General features: G+C 40.5%; 3 protein-coding genes across 4 annotated transcripts; all 3 read right to left on the bottom strand.

The window, feature by feature from the left end:
* Positions 1 to 67: 67 nt before the first annotated feature.
* LOC146496183 (thrombospondin-type laminin G domain and EAR repeat-containing protein-like) lies at positions 68 to 9202 on the bottom strand. The gene is made up of 13 exons (XM_085142277.1): positions 7494 to 9202; positions 6303 to 6526; positions 5463 to 5809; positions 4955 to 5045; positions 4702 to 4858; positions 4476 to 4607; positions 4325 to 4395; positions 4032 to 4190; positions 3743 to 3944; positions 3431 to 3663; positions 1511 to 1689; positions 1285 to 1386; positions 68 to 1098 (listed from the first exon to the last, which is right to left on the bottom strand). Exons 1-13 carry the CDS (start codon positions 7576 to 7578, stop codon positions 945 to 947), a joined length of 2136 nt encoding a protein of 711 aa, XP_084998403.1. The 5' UTR covers positions 7579 to 9202; the 3' UTR covers positions 68 to 944.
* A 121-nt stretch (positions 9203 to 9323) lies between these two features.
* sumo3a (small ubiquitin like modifier 3a) lies at positions 9324 to 13045 on the bottom strand. Of its 2 annotated transcripts, XM_085142285.1 has the most exons (4): positions 12896 to 13042; positions 11888 to 12016; positions 11726 to 11797; positions 9324 to 11587 (listed from the first exon to the last, which is right to left on the bottom strand). In XM_085142285.1, exons 1-4 carry the CDS (start codon positions 12914 to 12916, stop codon positions 11525 to 11527), a joined length of 285 nt encoding a protein of 94 aa, XP_084998411.1. In that variant the 5' UTR covers positions 12917 to 13042; the 3' UTR covers positions 9324 to 11524. The 2 variants fall into 2 exon arrangements, with proteins under 2 accessions (XP_084998411.1, XP_084998410.1); XM_085142284.1 differs by having other exon boundaries at positions 11726 to 12016; positions 12896 to 13045.
* Positions 13046 to 13140: 95 nt separating this feature from the next.
* Positions 13141 to 17965, bottom strand: LOC146496181 (uncharacterized). The gene has a single exon (XM_085142280.1). The coding sequence runs from the start codon at positions 16746 to 16748 to the stop codon at positions 15630 to 15632; it is 1119 nt and encodes a 372-aa protein (XP_084998406.1). The 5' UTR covers positions 16749 to 17965; the 3' UTR covers positions 13141 to 15629.
* Positions 17966 to 18003: the final 38 nt, after the last annotated feature.

Genomic DNA, 18003 nt, shown 5'->3' with positions numbered 1-18003 from the left:
TGCATTATGGTTCTTGTAGTACCAAGCTTGGTTAATGCGCACACAACAGTGAAAGTAACTGAAGCTCTTTTCCATAATTAACCAGTTTAATTTCTGCGATTTTATGTAATTTTATGATACAGGTATGGATAAAGCCCACGTTTCATATCTACGTTTTGATTACAGCAAAATAATTTTGTGTAAAAACTACAATTCCGGCAAGTCTATGCTTTGAGGTTAAGAATGTATTATGTGATTTGTAGTCTTTTATAGACCAACATCTTGTGAGTGTCAGAGCTCAATGGGTAATTATTTGTCTAAGGAAACTGTACCAAATAAATGATTAGCTACTCAAAAAACTGCAATAAATCATCATTCAAATATTAAACAACATTATCTGTTGGTATAAACAACTCTTATTCCATACATAAACACAATAATTATAGTTTATTTAAATTTCAATAATTTACTATCACTTTTCATATACAATTCATGCAGCCAGAGGCAAAATATAACAACAAACAATACAATTTTCTATTTAAGAAAACATATTACAGTTAGTAAACAAAATAATATCAAAACACAATGCTCTTACAGAGAGAGAGAGTATATAGAAATTTGTACTAAGTTTTGTCACAAGATACACACAAATAGATATTAAAAACAGACTTTATTTGGTCCATGTGATTTTTTTTTGTGTTAAAATGAGGTACATCAGTTGTTAACATATCACTGTGCGGAGGGTGACTGTATGCAGGGCTGATCACTGCAAAGGTACCCCAGCCAACACCCTGAGGGAATTTCTGAGCAGACAATAATTTAAAAAGTCAATAAAATTTCAATAATTAATTTAACCATTAAATGACCTTTTTAAATGACCTTTTGCAATTTATTTTCATACATGATAGATTGTGTACAATTACACAAATGCAGGACACAAAGCCACACTTTTTTTGTTTGTTTGTCTAGTAGGTTTTCAGCATGAACACTTTGGAGAGTGGTGCCTTCGCACTGGAGTAGATTAAATATGATTCTCCTTTAGCGCTGAAAAATTCCCAGTCACTGCACCCGATCGTTGGCAGCCAATGAACAGGAACGAATCCTTCATATCCCTGCCACCTAAAAGCAAAACAGAAAAGATGAATCCCATTACTGCAGTATTTCCATCTGCTCTCACGGTAAGATAATAAATCAATATTAGAATTGTGTGTGTGTGATGTTTGAGATGGTTTCAAGGCGGATACCAAAAGGCAATAAGGTGGACTTATTTCACATTGGGAGGGGTGCTGTTGACAAGTTGAATACCTGTAGAGAATGCTGTTGAGAGAGTAGGATTCTCCATTGAAGGAGTTAGCAACAACCAGAAAATATTCCTGCCCGAGGCTGAAGAACTCCCAATCCACTGCACTGGAAAGAAAGAGGAAGGTATGTGGAGATAATGAACAGATAAAATGACAGCAGACGCATCAAGAAAATGTTTCTGAGTGTGCGTACACCTGGTAAGTATTATCTGGTGATTGAACATCCATACCTGTAGGTGACAATGTCCTGGAAGCGGACAAACAGCTGTGCACTCATGTCCAGTTCATAGATAGTGGAGTTAATGGTGTACTGACTCGGCCCATTACCATGGAGTCTGTGTCCATTGGCAACAACCAAAAAAACTCTGCTGTCAATCTGGAACATTTCCCAGTCTGTGGCACAGAACGTCTAAAAAAACCAATCAATAAATCAAATACTTTAGCCTTCAAATGGGAAACTCGTGGCACACAGAAGTTAAGTAAGTTGCATATTGCTGCTGATGGGAAGAGTTCTACTGGTATTATATTTTACAGTGCTAGATGAAACTGCTGATACATGCAGGATCCGGTTTCAGCCAAAACAGATGGCCTCACATTTGTGGCTACAATACTTTGGTATACAGAGGAATTACCCAGACCTTCTGGCTGCAAAACAAGCCCAAATCATCCCTCCTCAACCACTGTGCTTGACAGCTGGTATGAGGTGTTTGTGCTGATAACCTGTGTCTGATTTCGTGCACTATGGTCAGATATCTGCACTTTGGTCTCATCTTTCCAACGGATATTCTTCAAGAGATCTTGTGGTTTGTTCAAATGCGACTTTGCAAACCTAATCCGTGCTGCCATGTTCTTTTTTAAGAGAAGAGTCTTTCTTAGCAACTTTTCCACTCAAGCCATACTTGTTCAGTCTTTTTCTAGTTATGCTGTGTCTGAATTTTTTTTAAATTTCTCTGAACAATGCACAGTCTTGCTCCAATGCTCCAATCTTGGGGTGAATTTGTTGGGACATTCTTTTGACATCCACTGGACAGCTTTAAATATGACTTGGACTTTTCACTTACTTTGTTCCAGAAAATATTATAAGCCATTAAAAATGGCTCACCCCATGATAGATTTATCCAAGCCAGAGTCACGAAGACATTACCTATGGCGCGCCATCCAAAACTGAAGATACTTAAGGAGGCGTGCCGATGCTTTTGGATTTACGACTCTCTATAATTAAAGCATATGCCAATAAACAAAAAAAGCAAAGATATATGGTCTGCCTTTTTTCTGAAGACATGTCAAGCCTTTCATCAGTTTGTAGATAGATGGTTCATTAAATGTGAGCATTTTCAGAGTGAACTTGCCCTTCTTTTAATTCAGCGTAAAGGAAAGATTTGGATAGGTGAGATCCAAATTGATAATATTAAATGTAGCCAATGGGCTAAAATTATTTTGAGATCCTGGGTATAAGCTAACAGACTCACTTTGCCTCTGTGAAATCAAAGAGCCAACATGACTAAAAGTATGTGATAAATATGTTTTCTGCCCCATTTTCTTTATTATTTCAGTTAATTAATTACCAGCAGCCCTGAGGTGTTCATGTACATCCTCACATCTCGCATGGGGCGTTCCCCTTAATTACACAATTCCTTCTGTTTTCTCTCGAGACTATTAATGTGTCAACACTCTCACATCAGATGTGGTTTGATTCAAATATACCATTCACTATCAGTTACACGTCAAAGCACCGTTATCGCTCAAGCAAATCATAGCAAACCACATACTCTATTTTTTAAGGTAGTTTTTCATAATCATCAGATACACATCTCATCAGGAGAAACCAAAGCCCAAATGGTCAGAAGATGACATCTTGCCATGGAGTGAAAAACCATGCCGTCCTCAAACCCACTCAGAGTTTTGAGGGGTTTGTAGCGAAGCAGCAAACAGCTAATAGGAAAATATTTTTAGTCTATTTGAGCTACTGTCAGTGCGCCCCAGGGTGGCTGTGGCTACAATGTAGCTGCCATCACCAGTGTGTGAATGTGTGTTTGAATGGGTGGATGACTGGTTGTGCAAAGCGCTTTGGGGTCCTTAGGGACTAGTAAAGCGCTATACAAATGCAGGCCATTTACCATTTACCATTTTACATTATTCTTATCACAAACCTTAATTTTCTGGAACACCTGGAAGTTTCCATTCACCCAAACGTAGATGACGGAGTCTAAAGAAGTGGTCACGCCATCAAAAGCATTGGCGACCACCAGGAAATAGTAAGGTCCGACAGTGAAGAACTCCCAGTCGTACGCCCCTGAAGTCTGGAGCATCTGGTGGACCTCAAAAGACTTTGATAATCTGTTCCACCTGTATATCACACTGTCTATAGTGTGATTCTTGTCACCTAAAAGCCAAACAAGCAAAAGATGCCATGCCAGGAACTGTGGAAGTTAACAGGTAGTATAGGTATATATTTATATTACCTTGTCTATGATTAGCGACAGCAAGATATGTATGTCCATCTATATTAAATGCCTCCCAATCTCGGGCACAGTGAGTCTGCAGAGTCTGGAACTGCACAAATCTTTTTCTCCTTTTGCTCCACTTGTAAATCACAGAAAAGTCCGCCTCTGACTCTTTGTTAATTCGCCTGTCTCCCCCAGAATTAGACACCACCAGATATATCTACATTAAAAACAACAAAAGAGAAAGAGTATAGGTTTAAAGCTTTTAGTAGGGTTAAAGTGTGATTTTTCCACTAACTTGTCACACCTTATTGCCCATGCTGAAATGCCTCCAAGCCAGGGCTCCATTGGTGCTGATATTCTGATAGAGTTGGAAACCTGTTTTAGTCCAGAGATACACAGCAGAGCCAGATGCCGACCGATGGGCCATAGCAGCCATCAGACCCATACCAGGTACCTGGAACAGCTGGAGATTGGATTTTTTTTCACAGTGGGTTTATGTACAGGAAATCCCAAATGAAAGTGAAACAAAAGTATCAGACAATAAAGTATCAGACAATAAGACCTAAGTAAGTTTCACAGCCAATGGTGGATAAATACCTCTATGTCGTGGGTCTCTGAGCTGGTGGTGAGCACCTGATGTTCCAGCACATAGTCCAGCCTTTTGCGATCTGTGTTAATGAAAATGAATGGTTTATTTGATTTTATTTTATAGAAACAAGAACAGAAACGGTGGTAGTTGGAGTCTCACCCTCTAACACAGTGATCCAAACTGTACCGTCACAGAGGTAGAGGCCCTTTTTGAGGGGATTAAACCACAGCTGGCCCTGTAGCTGCTCCGAGCATGACTTCTCCAAGCCCACAGACACTCTAGCTTCAGTTTCTGACATATTAAAAACCAGAAACCAATCAAAGAGGCAAGCAAACATGCAATGCCTTATTTATACTGAGTAAAAATACATGCATATGCAAATTACCATGGGTATTCACATGTCTATCATCTTCTGCTCCTGTGGCTGGCAGGTCTAAAAACAGTGGTGGTACTGACAGAGCTGCTAGCTGGGGATCAGAAGAGGGGCAGATCTGATGGGTAGCATCTGAACCTGGCACCAAAACCAGCTGTCGCAGTAGACCCTGGATATGTGGTCACAGAAGAGGCAATCATTTCCGAATTCATGGCATATCCTTTACAAATCTTATTATAGTCTGAAATAAAGAAAGGCATCTTACTGAAAACAAGCCCTTCCACAGCCCCCGACTACCAATGTGGAATCTGGATCCCTGAATGTTGAGGTCTGAAGGGAAAGGCCTGGAGGGAATGCTGTTTGCCATAAAAGATATATATAATTATTTCTAATAGGTAGAGTAAATTGTTTTTCTTCTGTAAATGAACTAAATTCTCTATAATTAAAATAGTTCACTCTGTTCTTCTCATTCTAGGACTCAGTGTGAGACATGAACTGTATTACATGTACAAGTGCTGTGTGGGTGTTGATATTCCTCCTTTCGGCGTGCCAGAGGGAGTTTCCACTAAAAAACCATCTATCACACACTGTCAGGCTACTGTGATATGGCTGCAGGGCATACGCAGATTTTGAGCAGGACCGTTTTATTGTGGTGAAGGATCTACTGCGCCTCAAGGCAAAATCGGAGGGAACAGAGTAAAGTGGGAAACAGACGTATCCACCCAGAGAACAGAGAACAGAGAAGAGAAAGAGGGGAGAGAAACTGAGCTTACATTTCCACTGGTGAGCTGCAATCCACTGTGAGTTTCACGTGATGACTACCAATGGCTAAAACAAGAGTGTGCCACTGGCTGTCAGCCAGCTGGGTGCCTCGAAACACCCAGTGCTCTACAACCCCTCTGTGACCTTTATAAAGGAAGTGCAGACGCTTTCCCGAGAATTTAAGTCCAAGAATGAGGCGTCCATCACTTTTGACTCTCGTCTTCTGACTGTGTTGCTCTTCTCCGGTGATACTTGACTCTTTATTGCTTTTCAAGCTGCTGCCTCCATCGTTCTCCTCTTTGTTCTGATCCACTGGTCGTCCTTTCGGCCCCATCAGAGAAAAGACATATTCATTCCCCTGTTTGGAAAAACAAGAAAGAAGCTCAGACACACTAAATTTGGCAGCGGACGATGGTAACAAAGTGCATACGCTTTTTACTTAAGAATGCAGTTTTTTAGGTGATGGGTAATGAACTATGTTGCTTTTTGAAACACTAAATTGCACTAGAAGAACAGACTTGCGTGTAAGTTTAATTGCAAATAAATCAATAGGCAGTAAATATGAGTAATACCGACATCTGTGTCAAGTTTAGCAGCGTATGCATTCATCTTTCTGTCAGGGTTAATATGGCACTGTAACAGGAATTTCTGTCAAATCTATTCTGTGTTTTGGGTTTGCAGAGACACAGTCTTTCTATTTATGTAACACACAACATCTCCTCAAGCAAAGCAGGGTGGAGTGGTGGCATCTATTATTTTACTTAAGTAATCAACTGTTATTACTTGCAACATATTCCTATTTTCACACCCCTGCAGTCATTAGTACCGAGGCGTTTCAGTCAGATGCTCACCTTGGGTGCACCGTCGGTGACTTTTAATGTCAGAACGATGGAGAATTCCTTGGGGAAGAGGTCACAGTTCACCAGTATCTGGGAGGAGGGAAAGCTCAGTGCGGTATCAGGGCTTGAGAAATGAATCCCCCTCACCCCGTCGGCCTGCTTCATGTGCACCCCCGGCACAAGTTTGGATGGGTCCCTCTCAAGGACAAAAGATAGAAGATCCAGGGGAAGCGAACCTGAACAAAATATGCAAATAAAGACTATGGCAGTGACTTTTATGGCCAAACTTTAAACTTCCTCGTGTTGAAAAAGTAAAACTGCAGAATTCTTGGGATGATTAATGGGTTAGAAAAGAATAAAAGCTGAAAGTTTTTAAAGTGGATTTAAACAAAATCGCTCTCAGGCTGCAGTAGAAGTAATCTATTCACCATACTTCACACTTTCACTCAACTTCAGTACATTAGAATAATTTAATAACTTTAGGTTTTGCAATGAAAAGTGTGATTTGATGCTTTATTGTAAAAAAAAAAAAAAAAACCTAAGAGCATATAAAGTTTGAGCTGAAATGATTAGTGCACCAGCAGGATTACTTACTCTATATACCTTAAGTGCTGCGTGTGGTAGAGCATCTTCATATCAGAGGTTTGTTTTAAAGGGACACGAGTCAAAAAGGTCAGGATCCACAGGAAACTAATAAATTCCTCAATGCCCCAGTACTACTGCCACCACCACACCCTGGAGTGTGAGAAACAGCCCTAGGTAGTGGTGGGGTTTTATGAGACTTCAGTGGGTTTGTTATCTAATTATTTTTTTGAAAAGATACTCTTTCCTAAGCAACGATAACAGAAAAATAATAATACTCCCACACTGATGAGACATCACGTAAACATGCGCTGTGTACGTCCTAATATTTCAATGTGTACGGGATTGTTGTGGAATCCCAACCACACCCAATGTCTGTACTTGTTTATGGACGTTAATTTAGGTTAAAGTGGCATGCACGTCCACACAGAGAAGCACTCCTACTGTACTGTAGGCAGATGCAGACAGCTGGAATTACCAAAAAGTATTTTAGCTAGAGGGGCTTCCTGGGTTTTAGATGAAACAGTAAGCCATTCGCTGTATAATAATTAACTAAACATTACATGTGCTGAACTCAGCTGAGACTGGAAGAGATAAAATAGAATAAAAATGGAATAATACCTGTACATTGCCTCCATGTTTCTGTGGCTGTCTCAGTTACTCTTAACCCCAGGAGAAGGAACGGCATAAATATCAGCGTTGACATTGCAGAAAATCGGTTTGTTTCAGTTTCCAGTTGGTAGGAATGTCTCCATACTGAAGGTATTTCTTTGCCTATCCTAAATGATAACACACACCAGAAAGCTGTGTACTCTTCATATTGAGCCTGCGAAGAATTCCAGCTCCAAACAAAAAAATGTCTATGAAGAAACTCGGGTGAAAATCATTAAAGTCACACTGGTAACCTAAGATTGATGTTAGGAGTAGGAAGTCCCAGAGCATCCGCGCTTGGAGAGATCCATTCATAAGTGTGGAAAAACCTGCACCTGCAGCTCCTTTTAAACTCCGGAGTCATGCAAATCACTAAGTGCCCTGTCAGTCATCCTCACTCAACCACAAATCTGATGACACAGACCTACCAGAGGGGTGAGCTGCACCACTTTGTGAATGTATACGTGTACGCTCACAGACACAATATCTGAATGTGATCACATGAAAAATGATTGATTAAAGGGCTTTTTTATTGTTATTATTAAAAGGCAATCAAAAGAAAACAACAACACTTGCACGAGCTTTGGTCAAGCAGTGCATACAAGCCAAAGCTTTTACTATATTAGTTGTGATCACACTTTAGTGTATGTGCAGGACATCTGGATGTTAATTGAAAGCTCTGCAAGTATTGAAAAGGTAATTATGTTTCAAGATAGTAAAGCTGAATAGTATGCTGAACCACATATATGTTTTGAATTAGCAAAATAGTATTAAAATAAGCAAAGACTGTAATGGACAAAGTACTGAGAGCAGCTTGGTCAGATAGTTTTTGCAATTAATACATATTTGCATGTATGTCAACCTGGCTGGGCCAAGTCAGTCACAGTGGAGTACCTGAAAGTGTACAGTCTCCTACAGAGGATGTTCAGTGCCACTCAAACTCGACATTCATTGATTTCCTCAAGTCTGTTTAATCTTATTTTGATGGTCACCAGGTGCTCATGAGGAACAGCGGCTTGTCAGCTTGTGTCAGATCTCTCAGAACCATCCGGCACATTTACAAGGCAAATGACCGTCTTTCTTCTTCTACCCACATTAAGATTATGGACGCCACAAATATCAAGGATGCAAAATACATACCAGTATATTTTCCTTTATCCATTCATCAATCTCTCTTACTGCCAGGAACAGCAGTTACACCCCTGAACCTGTTTAGATGAAGAAAAGCAGATGCAGATTGTCCACCGGTGCCTGATTTTCCTTATTCCTGGTTTGACTCATCGGCCGCTATGATTAATCTTATCACTGTTCCGGTTATACTGAATGCAAGTATTCACACAGACTATCAGATGAGATGCCACGTTCTAAATTTGGACCTGGGTAATAAAGATGATGGTGAAGTTTTAGATGATAATCAGTGTTTGTCCTTTTTTAACTCATTTATCTAAATTTAGTCATCTTTTGTCTACTACAGGAAGAAGTGTGCTTGAGGACCACTTCAGAACCTCATTTTCTGAAACACTTCAGCTAAGTTTACAGTTTTTCCCCACTACTTTCATGTTTTTATGAAAGCAAAGCTTTAGCAACATGGTATTGGTATGGGCCAGTGGTGCCACCTAATGGTTACTTTTGCGCATTAGAAAGCAGGTTTTCTGTGCTTTTGGATCCTTAGCTCCCATCTGTGTGCATCTGGGTGCCCAAATTTCATCCCTCCCTTCTCTGGAGACAGAAAAGGGGCTTTAAGTTATGTTCTTTAAAACAAACAGATTAGCTGGTCAAACACAAAAACTTGACATCAAATCTGAGTACCAAACTATATTTATTGTATACAGTAGTAAAAGACCACAAATAATGTACAAATCAGTAGAGAAAACATAACATGACAAGACCTGGTCCCCGTTCTTCGTACTTTACAGTTTAGCTCAGCTGACCTTTGTCCAGCTCACTGGGTTCTTGAAATGCGAGCGGAAGGCTGCTTGTTGGCATCGTAAAGTGTGCTCTTACTTTGTGTGACGAAAGCTGGAATCATGATCGCTGACTGGCTTGTGCAGATGCATGTCACACAAACACTCAACATTTCTCTGTGCAATACAATATTCACAGATGCTTACTGATGGCTGTGCAAGGAAATAAGGTTTCATTTCTCAGTACTGGCACCAACTCTTAACTATTCATATAAAAGATGAAAAACATTTACTGTAGTAGCTGAAAATGTTCAGACACAGTTTTTAAAGCACGTATTAAAACCTACATTTCATTTTGTTGCAGTGTGTTTTTAACTTTGAAAGGTGCAACCTTTTCTAATAACTTGAATCCAACTAACTTCAAAAAAAGCTGGGTTTTTCTTTTCAGGATTTGAGCTTAATGAACTGTGGCTGAACTGGGGGGAGGAAAGGGGAAAAAAAGAAATCCTAGCTCATTTCAGACTATTTACATTCAAAGATAATTTGGTTACCCACATACGAAGAACGGGGCCCTGTGGGTACAGAACACTTGTCTCCCAAACTCCAATGGCTGACCTCCTGATATGAAACGAACTGCATGCTTCACTCTCCAGAATGTAAAAATAGTGAAAGACGCTCATAACCACTTGAAAGACTGCCACTGTAACAACATACAAGCAGACAGCATCTCAGCAGCTGGCACAGCAGTGAAAAGTGTCGTTGGTGTCTTTTAGCAAAGACAGTCCAACTTCTGTTGGATACCCTTGCTCAAACTTGAACCTGCTCCTCTTCAAAGCACATCTAAAACTCAGTGTTCCCGTCGGCCTACTTGTGCTAGGGCAATACAGGGGATGAGACACCTGACCTAAAAAAAACAACAAACATTGAGGAATCTTTCAGTTACTCCCACTCACAGTCCACCCCCTACAACAAGCAGACCTGCTTTTGAGATCATCACAAGGACCGGTCACTAGCCCACTTCGGAAAAAAACATAACCAAAAAGAAAAATGTTATGTATTTTGAACCAAGAGACTCTTTACACAATCAAACGCCGACCAGCTTACACCGTGGATGCACTTCTGCGATATAGATGAATTCTTTCCCCTGAAACAAGCATTTCTGCATAAGCATATATCCATCTGTACCGCAGACACCCACAGTCACTCACTGAATAGCCATCTAAGAGGAAGCAAACACTGATGCAATATAAATGCCTTTAAATGTGACAGTTTTCACCTTGAAGTTGGCTTTTTAAAGAGAAGCACGTCAAATATGAAGCAGACGTTCTGTTTTTGGAGTATTGGTCCAAGCCCCACAACATTTATCTAACACCCATTCTGATACTGCTGTACAGGAGGGAGGAAAAAATGTCGACCATATGCCCCATGGGTGTTAATGTTTAAAATAACAGACGAAAAAACAAAAAAATAACATTTACAAAAGAAAAGAAACATTGCAGAAGCACCTAAAATGCAAAGAATTAAAATTCATTTAACAAAACAAAAACAAAAAAAAGCAGGAGTCACCATTCAGACGACAAACACACAGAAAAGCAAAGTGAAATGGGAAGCATGTGTGTATTATGTTCAGATAGTGCTTCCACTTCAAACCATTTTTATGCCCACTGACAGTGACCCCAGGACAAAACACTTGCAGAGCCTCGCATTCAACCCTGATGGATGAAAACAGTGACAAACTACTGGATACTAAGCTTTCACTGCACAGCGAACCAAAAGCAGTGACAAACCAGGAACAGCTGTGATGAGTTGTTGGTCCAATCACAGCCAGCGGTGCCAGAAGGAAATCGGTGTCCTGATTGGCCAGCAGAGAGACTGTTGACACACAAAAGTTCAGTCCTGACTGAGACAGCCCATAAACAGCCAACGAGGCCCCCCGCCCACACCTGACGAAAACCATGACAGACATCTTTAAACTGAAAGAATAATAATAATAATAATAATAATAATAATAAGATGAGGGGAGTGGTGGGGAAGGGATGGACAGTGAGATGGTTGAGGGCGTTTTCTGAGGGTGGCCGTCAATGAGGTGGGTAGGGCTTAGCAATGCCCGCCTGTCTGCTGCTGGAAAACATCTATGGTGTCTTCATCTTCCATTTCCAGCTAAGAAAAAGATGTTCCATATATTAATTATTTTACAGTATTGCAAACATATTCAATTTATTTAGGGGACAAGTGCGCTGTAATCTTAAAGAAACAGAATGTGTTTCAATAATGGTTTCAAGTGCATAATAATCATACCTGTGCAGGCGTATCCGTCTCATTGATCGGCTGGCCATCAAACCTGAACCTGATCTGCCTTATTGAGAGACCCTGCAGATGAAGATGCCGCATTTTCGTTAAAAGAACAGCAAAGTTAAGTGTGCAAGTAATCATGCTGCTTAAGAACTTACAGCAGCTTACCTGTCGTTCACAGTATGCCTTCATTAGTTTACTGAGAGGTGTGTGCCTTTTTATTTTAAACTGAACCACCGACCCATCCTGCCCTGCAACCTTGAGGTTGATGTGGTCATTCTCAGTCTTTACTCCTTCCTGTAGAAACACAATGGTTTAACACTTGATAAACAAATGGATTAGCAACCACAGTAATGCATAGTACGTATACGTTTTCTTTAAAGCGACATACACAATACTGTTAGCCTTGCTAGCTCAGACATACAGAAAGTAAACTAATAGGCATATAATCCCACAATTTTAACAGCCGTGTCACAAAACACAGATGTGACTTGTGTTGAATTACTGCCATACTATTCAATTGATGCTTTGATTAAAACAAAACGTACATTGGAGCTCAATAACACAGACATGCTACCATATGCGTTCACACAAGGCACTCACAGGCGCTAACGTTAGCATCATTAGCTCCGGGCTAGGCTCAGAACCACTGGCGAGTTTAGCTACCGGCTAACGCCGCTAGCAGTTTTGTTATGAAGTATTGTGGTACAACAAGCAGCACAACGAAAAAATTAAAACAAATAAAATAAAAAACTATCAGAATACCATAGTCACATCAGTTTTTAAGGCAGTGCGTCACCTCCATTTGCGCTCTTCTGCCACTGCTGCAGTTGCGGCATTTGCGGCGTTGCGGACATAGCGTGGTCCCGTTTCGACAAAGAAAAAAATCCGCAAATAACAATCATGGTGTAATTGACATTCCTGCTCCCAACCTTTTAGACCCTAGTTAGCGGGACAACATCCCTCCCAAACTCACCTACAGCGAGCTGTGTGAGCGCATATAGACGCACATATGAATGTGCGGGTACTCATTCATTTGCGAAACAACCACTGCGCCGATTCAGAGAAACGTGCAAACCAGGCCATTTTTAGATTGCACATATAAGCGACGGTTTCGCAGGAGCTCGCCTCAGCCATCATAACAAGCAAGCAGTTATATAAACCGCTATATATTACCTTTGGCTTTTCCTCTGACATCTCGGCAGGATTTCGCGTTGCAGTTTACAGAATGATCTGCTAGTTCGGCTTTATTTGTCTTTCTGCCGCCTTCTGTCCTCTCCTCTGCCCTGGGTGCGCGCTTCAGACCGCTGCTGCAAATAAGCCATTGGCCCTTAAAACACCACGTGGTTGCCAAATCGCGGGAGCGCGCGTCTATGCAAAAAACTCGATCACGCGAGGAATCTATATGAAAATCTCTTATTGTGCGCACAAATTAAACTAAATAACGAGCCACCTGTAAGTGATAGCTATTGAAGTTCTGTAGTTTAATTTGCATTCATTTAAAATGTTTTGTTTCCATCTTAGTTTAGTTTAGACCAGACTTCAGAATGGGTTAAGCTCTTTAATGTTTAAATATCCTAGTGTATTATTATTGTTATTTTTAATAATACTTTGACTCTTTTAATTTAATTATATGTTTTAAGAAGTTTAGAAATACAGTAGTGGTCATAAGTTCTTATACACTCATTATGGGCATGAAAGTCATGATAATTTGGGGCTTGTATGTGTACTTTTGACACTGTGTGGATTAGATAAAATCCAAAATAAATTCAAACTTGTTTTTTTTAAGTTATTAAAGATGTATGCTGTACAATCACTCCACCATGAAAAACGAACAGATTGCCATGCTATTACTCCCCAGGATGAGTAGACATAAACTTCTGACGAAATTCTATTACAATTAGGGTAGTCAGATTGTAGCAAACTACATAAAGAAAGGGGCAATGTGTGGGGCAATGTGGGAAGTACTGGTAACGTTGGTATACCAAATTTTTATATGTTTAACATTAAAAACATAAAAACTATGCAAGTCCCTCACTGGTTTGGCATTGATTCCCAGCTTCCTGGCAAAGTAAATACAACACAGATAAATAGAAACTGAAGTTTATTTTATGGTCTAACCTTTAACTCTCATTTCATCTGATTTTCTCTGCTTATTTTGTTTGGCATCAGTACTGATGCATCCATAGTTCACATTTCTTTATGAGCTGTGCTGACTTAAGAGCCAACTAATATGTGGGACATTGAGTCAACTAGTGCATGCCCATGCTACAGTGTAATTGTCCCTTTTGACAGTATAATCATGGCCTTACTTTAACCCACTTACTTGGTATATATGTGTTACTAATAAGTCCTTTAGTTACAGGTAGTCTCACTGCGATGGAGAGCTTTTTCAAGAGGGAAAGGAGTACCAAAAAAAACCCCTAAAACATATAAGAGCACTCACAAAATCTAGTGTAATAAATCTAGTGTAGTATATTAATCTTTTTGTGTTTTTGCGTTTTGAAGTTATATAATGTTGTACTGAAAAAATAACGTTTTAAAGAGCTCAAACAAAGAAAGTGCTTATATCCCCCAATGACTAATATATCACTTTAAAGAGATGATCCAATGGAAACTAAAGCTTTTTCCTAATTTGTGTGACCCTGAACTTTGACCTATGGCCTTGAAGATATTCTAAAATATATACCAAACATAAATACCACATTACAGTGGTGTATTTGATTATTTTTACCCATATGACTGGAGCAGAATTGACTGAAATCTTTGGCTTCTATAAGTTAAGTTTAAGTTAAATTCGTGCAGTCTGTGACTTTGTGACTTTATGGTGTCATTGTGATGTCGAATTGAAAAAACAAGAGCATTTGGAGAGTGCAACTCACCCTGAAGGGCAAGGACTATACTTTTTTTACTATACTAAAAAAAAATGTTTTATGATGTTTTTATTATAACATGCTGACATCAGCCTGCTTTTATTACAGTGCAGCGACCTCAGCCTGCTTTTATAAAGACATCATAATGTCTGACCTTTGACCTATGTCCTTGAAGCATTGAATACTAAAATAGTCTGTTTTATTATCTTTACCTATATGATTGCAACACAACTGACTAAAATTTCTGGCTTCTATAAGCTAAAAAAAAACCTTGAGATTTAAAAATATTTTCATTTTCAGTGCGTGATTTTGCAAAACTTTATGCTGTCACTGTAACACTGTAGGGCATGGTATTTGGGGGAGGCCTGGGGTGGGGTGGTAGGTTGTACAGCTCTCAATGGCCTTTTATATGATATACTACTATGATATTACTCGATATTGTTTTTTTGAAAAACTTTTCTGGGTCAACTTTACCTTTGGGTGCTGACAATGAAGGTCAAGGTCAAATGCTTAGCTAACCTAGGCTTGCATATTTTTGTAAAGACAACCCGTTAAAAAAAATAAGGTAATATGAAGAGCAATATAAAGATTTTATTGATTTTGGCATGACCTTGACGTGACCTGATTTTTTTGTAAATTAAATCAGCTCCAGCTGTTACTGGCATACCATCACACAAAATATGAAAATGATACCTTGAAAACTGTAGACTCAAGATTGCTAACAAACAGACAGACAAACAAACAGAACAATGACACGGCCAGGAGAAAAATCCAGACAGACACTTAACATGAAATCAAAAAATGCAGTTTCACAATTTTTGTTTTCTTTGTAGCTCATTTCATAGGCAGCAAGGTATTCAAATCCAGTTTCTCCGAGACCAGTGTGAATGGGAGGTGCAGCTAAAATGTCTTTCAGCCTTCTAAATAAATAAATCCCACTCCTTCATATAAGATACAACGGTGAGTAAGTGTGATACACAGAATCAAGAGGCTTCTGGGGAGACGGAGAAGCATACATATAAACACTGTCACCATAATCAGACGCAGACAAAACTCTGGATGTTCACTGTGTACAGTGACGGTAATTCAGAGTGAACCTGTCCCTCCTCAAAAGCAGACCCGTGAAAATTCCATACAGGTGCTGGAAAGCCGAGTCCATTTGTCTTTCGGGAAGCATTGAGCACTTGCAGTCTATAATGTTCACGGCGCCATGGTCTGTCGTTTTCTGACGGCCTTTCTCTGTCCACGCTGGTTTCTCGCAGTCTGCGCAAAGCTTTTGCGGACCGGGCATGGTCCAAGCGATGCAGCTTTTCCTCACTGGTTTCGCGCAGTCTCCGTGAAGCCTGAGCCAGTCGATTATTTTGCAGGCGATGCTCGCTCTCTAAGTTGTTTTCTCGCTGTCTCCGTGAAGCCTTAGCCAGTCGATTATTTTGCAGGCGATGCTCCCTCTCCGAACTGGTTTCTCTCAGTCTGCGCAAAGCTTGAGCGGACCGAGCATGGTCCAATCGACGCTGCCTTTCTTCGCTGGTTTCTCGCTGCCTCCGTGAAGCTTGAGCCAGTCTGGCATTTTGCAGCCGAAGCCGTCTTTCCTCGCTGGTTTCTCGCTGTCTTCGTGATGCATGAGCCAATCTGTCATTTTCTAAGCGATGCTGCCTCTCTTCGCTGGTTTCGTGCAATCTCCGTGAAGCTTGCCCCAGCCGCTTATTTTCCAGGCGATGCTCCCTCTCCAAGCTGGTTTCACGCCGTCTTCTGGAAGCCTTAGCCAGGCGGTCATTTTGCAGACGTTGCAGCCTTTCCAAACTGGTTTCCCGCTGTCTGCGCGAAGCTTGAGCCGACCGGGCATGGTACAATCGACGTTGCCTTTCTTCGCTGGTTTCGCGCTGTCTCCGCGAAGCCTGGGCCAGTCTGGCATTTTCCAGGCGAAGTCGTCTTTTTTCGCTGCTCTCGCGCCGTCTCCGCGAAGCTTGGGCTACTCTGGCGTTTTCTAAACGACGCTGTCTCTCTTCGCTGGTTTCTCGCTGTCTTCGTGCAGCTTCTGCTAATCTGGCGTTTTCCAGTCTAGATTCTCTTTGATGCTGAGATTCAGTGGCCCTGATTTTCTTCTTCCGCATGGCATCCTTACTGCTGCGGCAAGAGCCTTTCCTTTTTCTAGGCATTGTGATGTAACCCTCTCAAGGCCCCTTGACACAGGGAGCGACATGCGCTGCACTGACCGCTGGCTGGAGCGAATTTTTTGCGCTGGCCGCTGCTGCGCTCTGCCGGTACGTCATTTTTTGCGCCCGTTCTACGTTTACTAGATGCGTCTGCTGCTTGTCAATGGAAACAATGCGTCTCTTATCTACAAAGGAGAAGGCATTGGCGTTGAAGTAACCATACTAGTGAAGAAGAATGTACTCAATGACCTTAACTGCACACATGCCTGCAACAAATCTCTGTGTGTGTGTGCGTGTGTTCGTATGTGAACTACTACTCAATCAGGAGTTTGATAACACACAGGCACGACTCAGGGCCCCAAAAGTTCTTATCTATATCAGATGTCATGAGGTCATCATATTGCCTAGCAACAGACTAACAGTGAACCCATTTTCCTTGGAAGAAAAATATAAAGCAGGAGTGGCTAGAGACTTTTGCACAGTATTCATACCATAAATGCTAAAAATTGGGGGGTTCAGCTTGTTGGTATATCACCATCAAGTTTGACTGCTGTTGGTGGAGTTTGCAGACAAACAGATTTGGTATAAGATACATAAAACAATGGGGCAAGGGATACAAGTGCTTTGCAGATACCATTAAAAAGTGGAATACCTGGTCAGCCTAATTAAAGTGAAGATCCAGACTTTGCCAGTACATCAGGTCCTCTGTGCCTCTTCCTTGTTTTTTATTTTACATTTTATTTCACTTGATTTAAATAGTCGATACATTCATAGTTTTTCACGTTTTGAAATATAGTTTTTAGCATTTGTTTGTGTTTGTTCACAGTAATTCAAAAAATAAAGCTAAAGGTTAGAAAAAGTATCAGTTTGTATGTGAATGTATGCAATCCTAGCCATTTAAGAGCAATGAAAAATGTCATGGCTTTCATAGCAGGTTTTGGTAAACTTACAAGGAACCCACACATTACATCGACTGGTGGAGGTCACGTTTCAAAAGGAACAAAAAGGTCAGATCCTGAGGAACTTGAGGAACAACCTCGATCATACTGAAAAATCGGGCGACAATGCTTAAGAGTGTCTTGAAACCAAGTTAAAGGAATTCTGCCAAGAGTGTTAAAAAAAAATCTATCCAGAAATATGCCAGAAGCTTGTTGATGGATACCAAAAGTGTCTGATTGACGTGCAAGTTACTAAGGCAGATTTAAACAAATAGTGTGGGTCTATGTATACCATATGTATACGTGGTACAAAGTCCTAA

The sequence above is a fragment of the Neolamprologus multifasciatus genome, chromosome 19, assembly GCF_963576455.1.
Source record: "Neolamprologus multifasciatus chromosome 19, fNeoMul1.2, whole genome shotgun sequence".
Taxonomy (NCBI): domain Eukaryota; kingdom Metazoa; phylum Chordata; class Actinopteri; order Cichliformes; family Cichlidae; genus Neolamprologus; species Neolamprologus multifasciatus.
This window is presented reverse-complemented; position numbering and strand designations above follow the sequence as displayed.

Coding starts and splice junctions, on each gene's coding strand:
- LOC146496183 (XM_085142277.1), bottom strand. CDS start 7,578: ATGTCAACGCTGATATTTATGCCGTTCCTTCTCCTGGGGTTAAGAGTA. Junction 4,191..4,324: donor CAGAGACCCACGACATAGAG/GTATTTATCCAC, acceptor TCCAATCTCCAG/CTGTTCCAGGTACCTGGTAT. Junction 1,690..3,430: donor AGGTGTTCCAGAAAATTAAG/GTTTGTGATAAG, acceptor TGGTTTTTTTAG/ACGTTCTGTGCCACAGACTG.
- sumo3a (XM_085142284.1), bottom strand. CDS start 12,916: ATGTCAGAGGAAAAGCCAAAG. Junction 12,017..12,895: donor TGTCAGAGGAAAAGCCAAAG/GTAATATATAGC, acceptor GTGTTTCTACAG/GAAGGAGTAAAGACTGAGAA. Junction 11,588..11,725: donor AGACGGATACGCCTGCACAG/GTATGATTATTA, acceptor TCTTTTTCTTAG/CTGGAAATGGAAGATGAAGA.
- LOC146496181 (XM_085142280.1), bottom strand. CDS start 16,748: ATGCCTAGAAAAAGGAAAGGCTCTTGCCGCAGCAGTAAGGATGCCATG.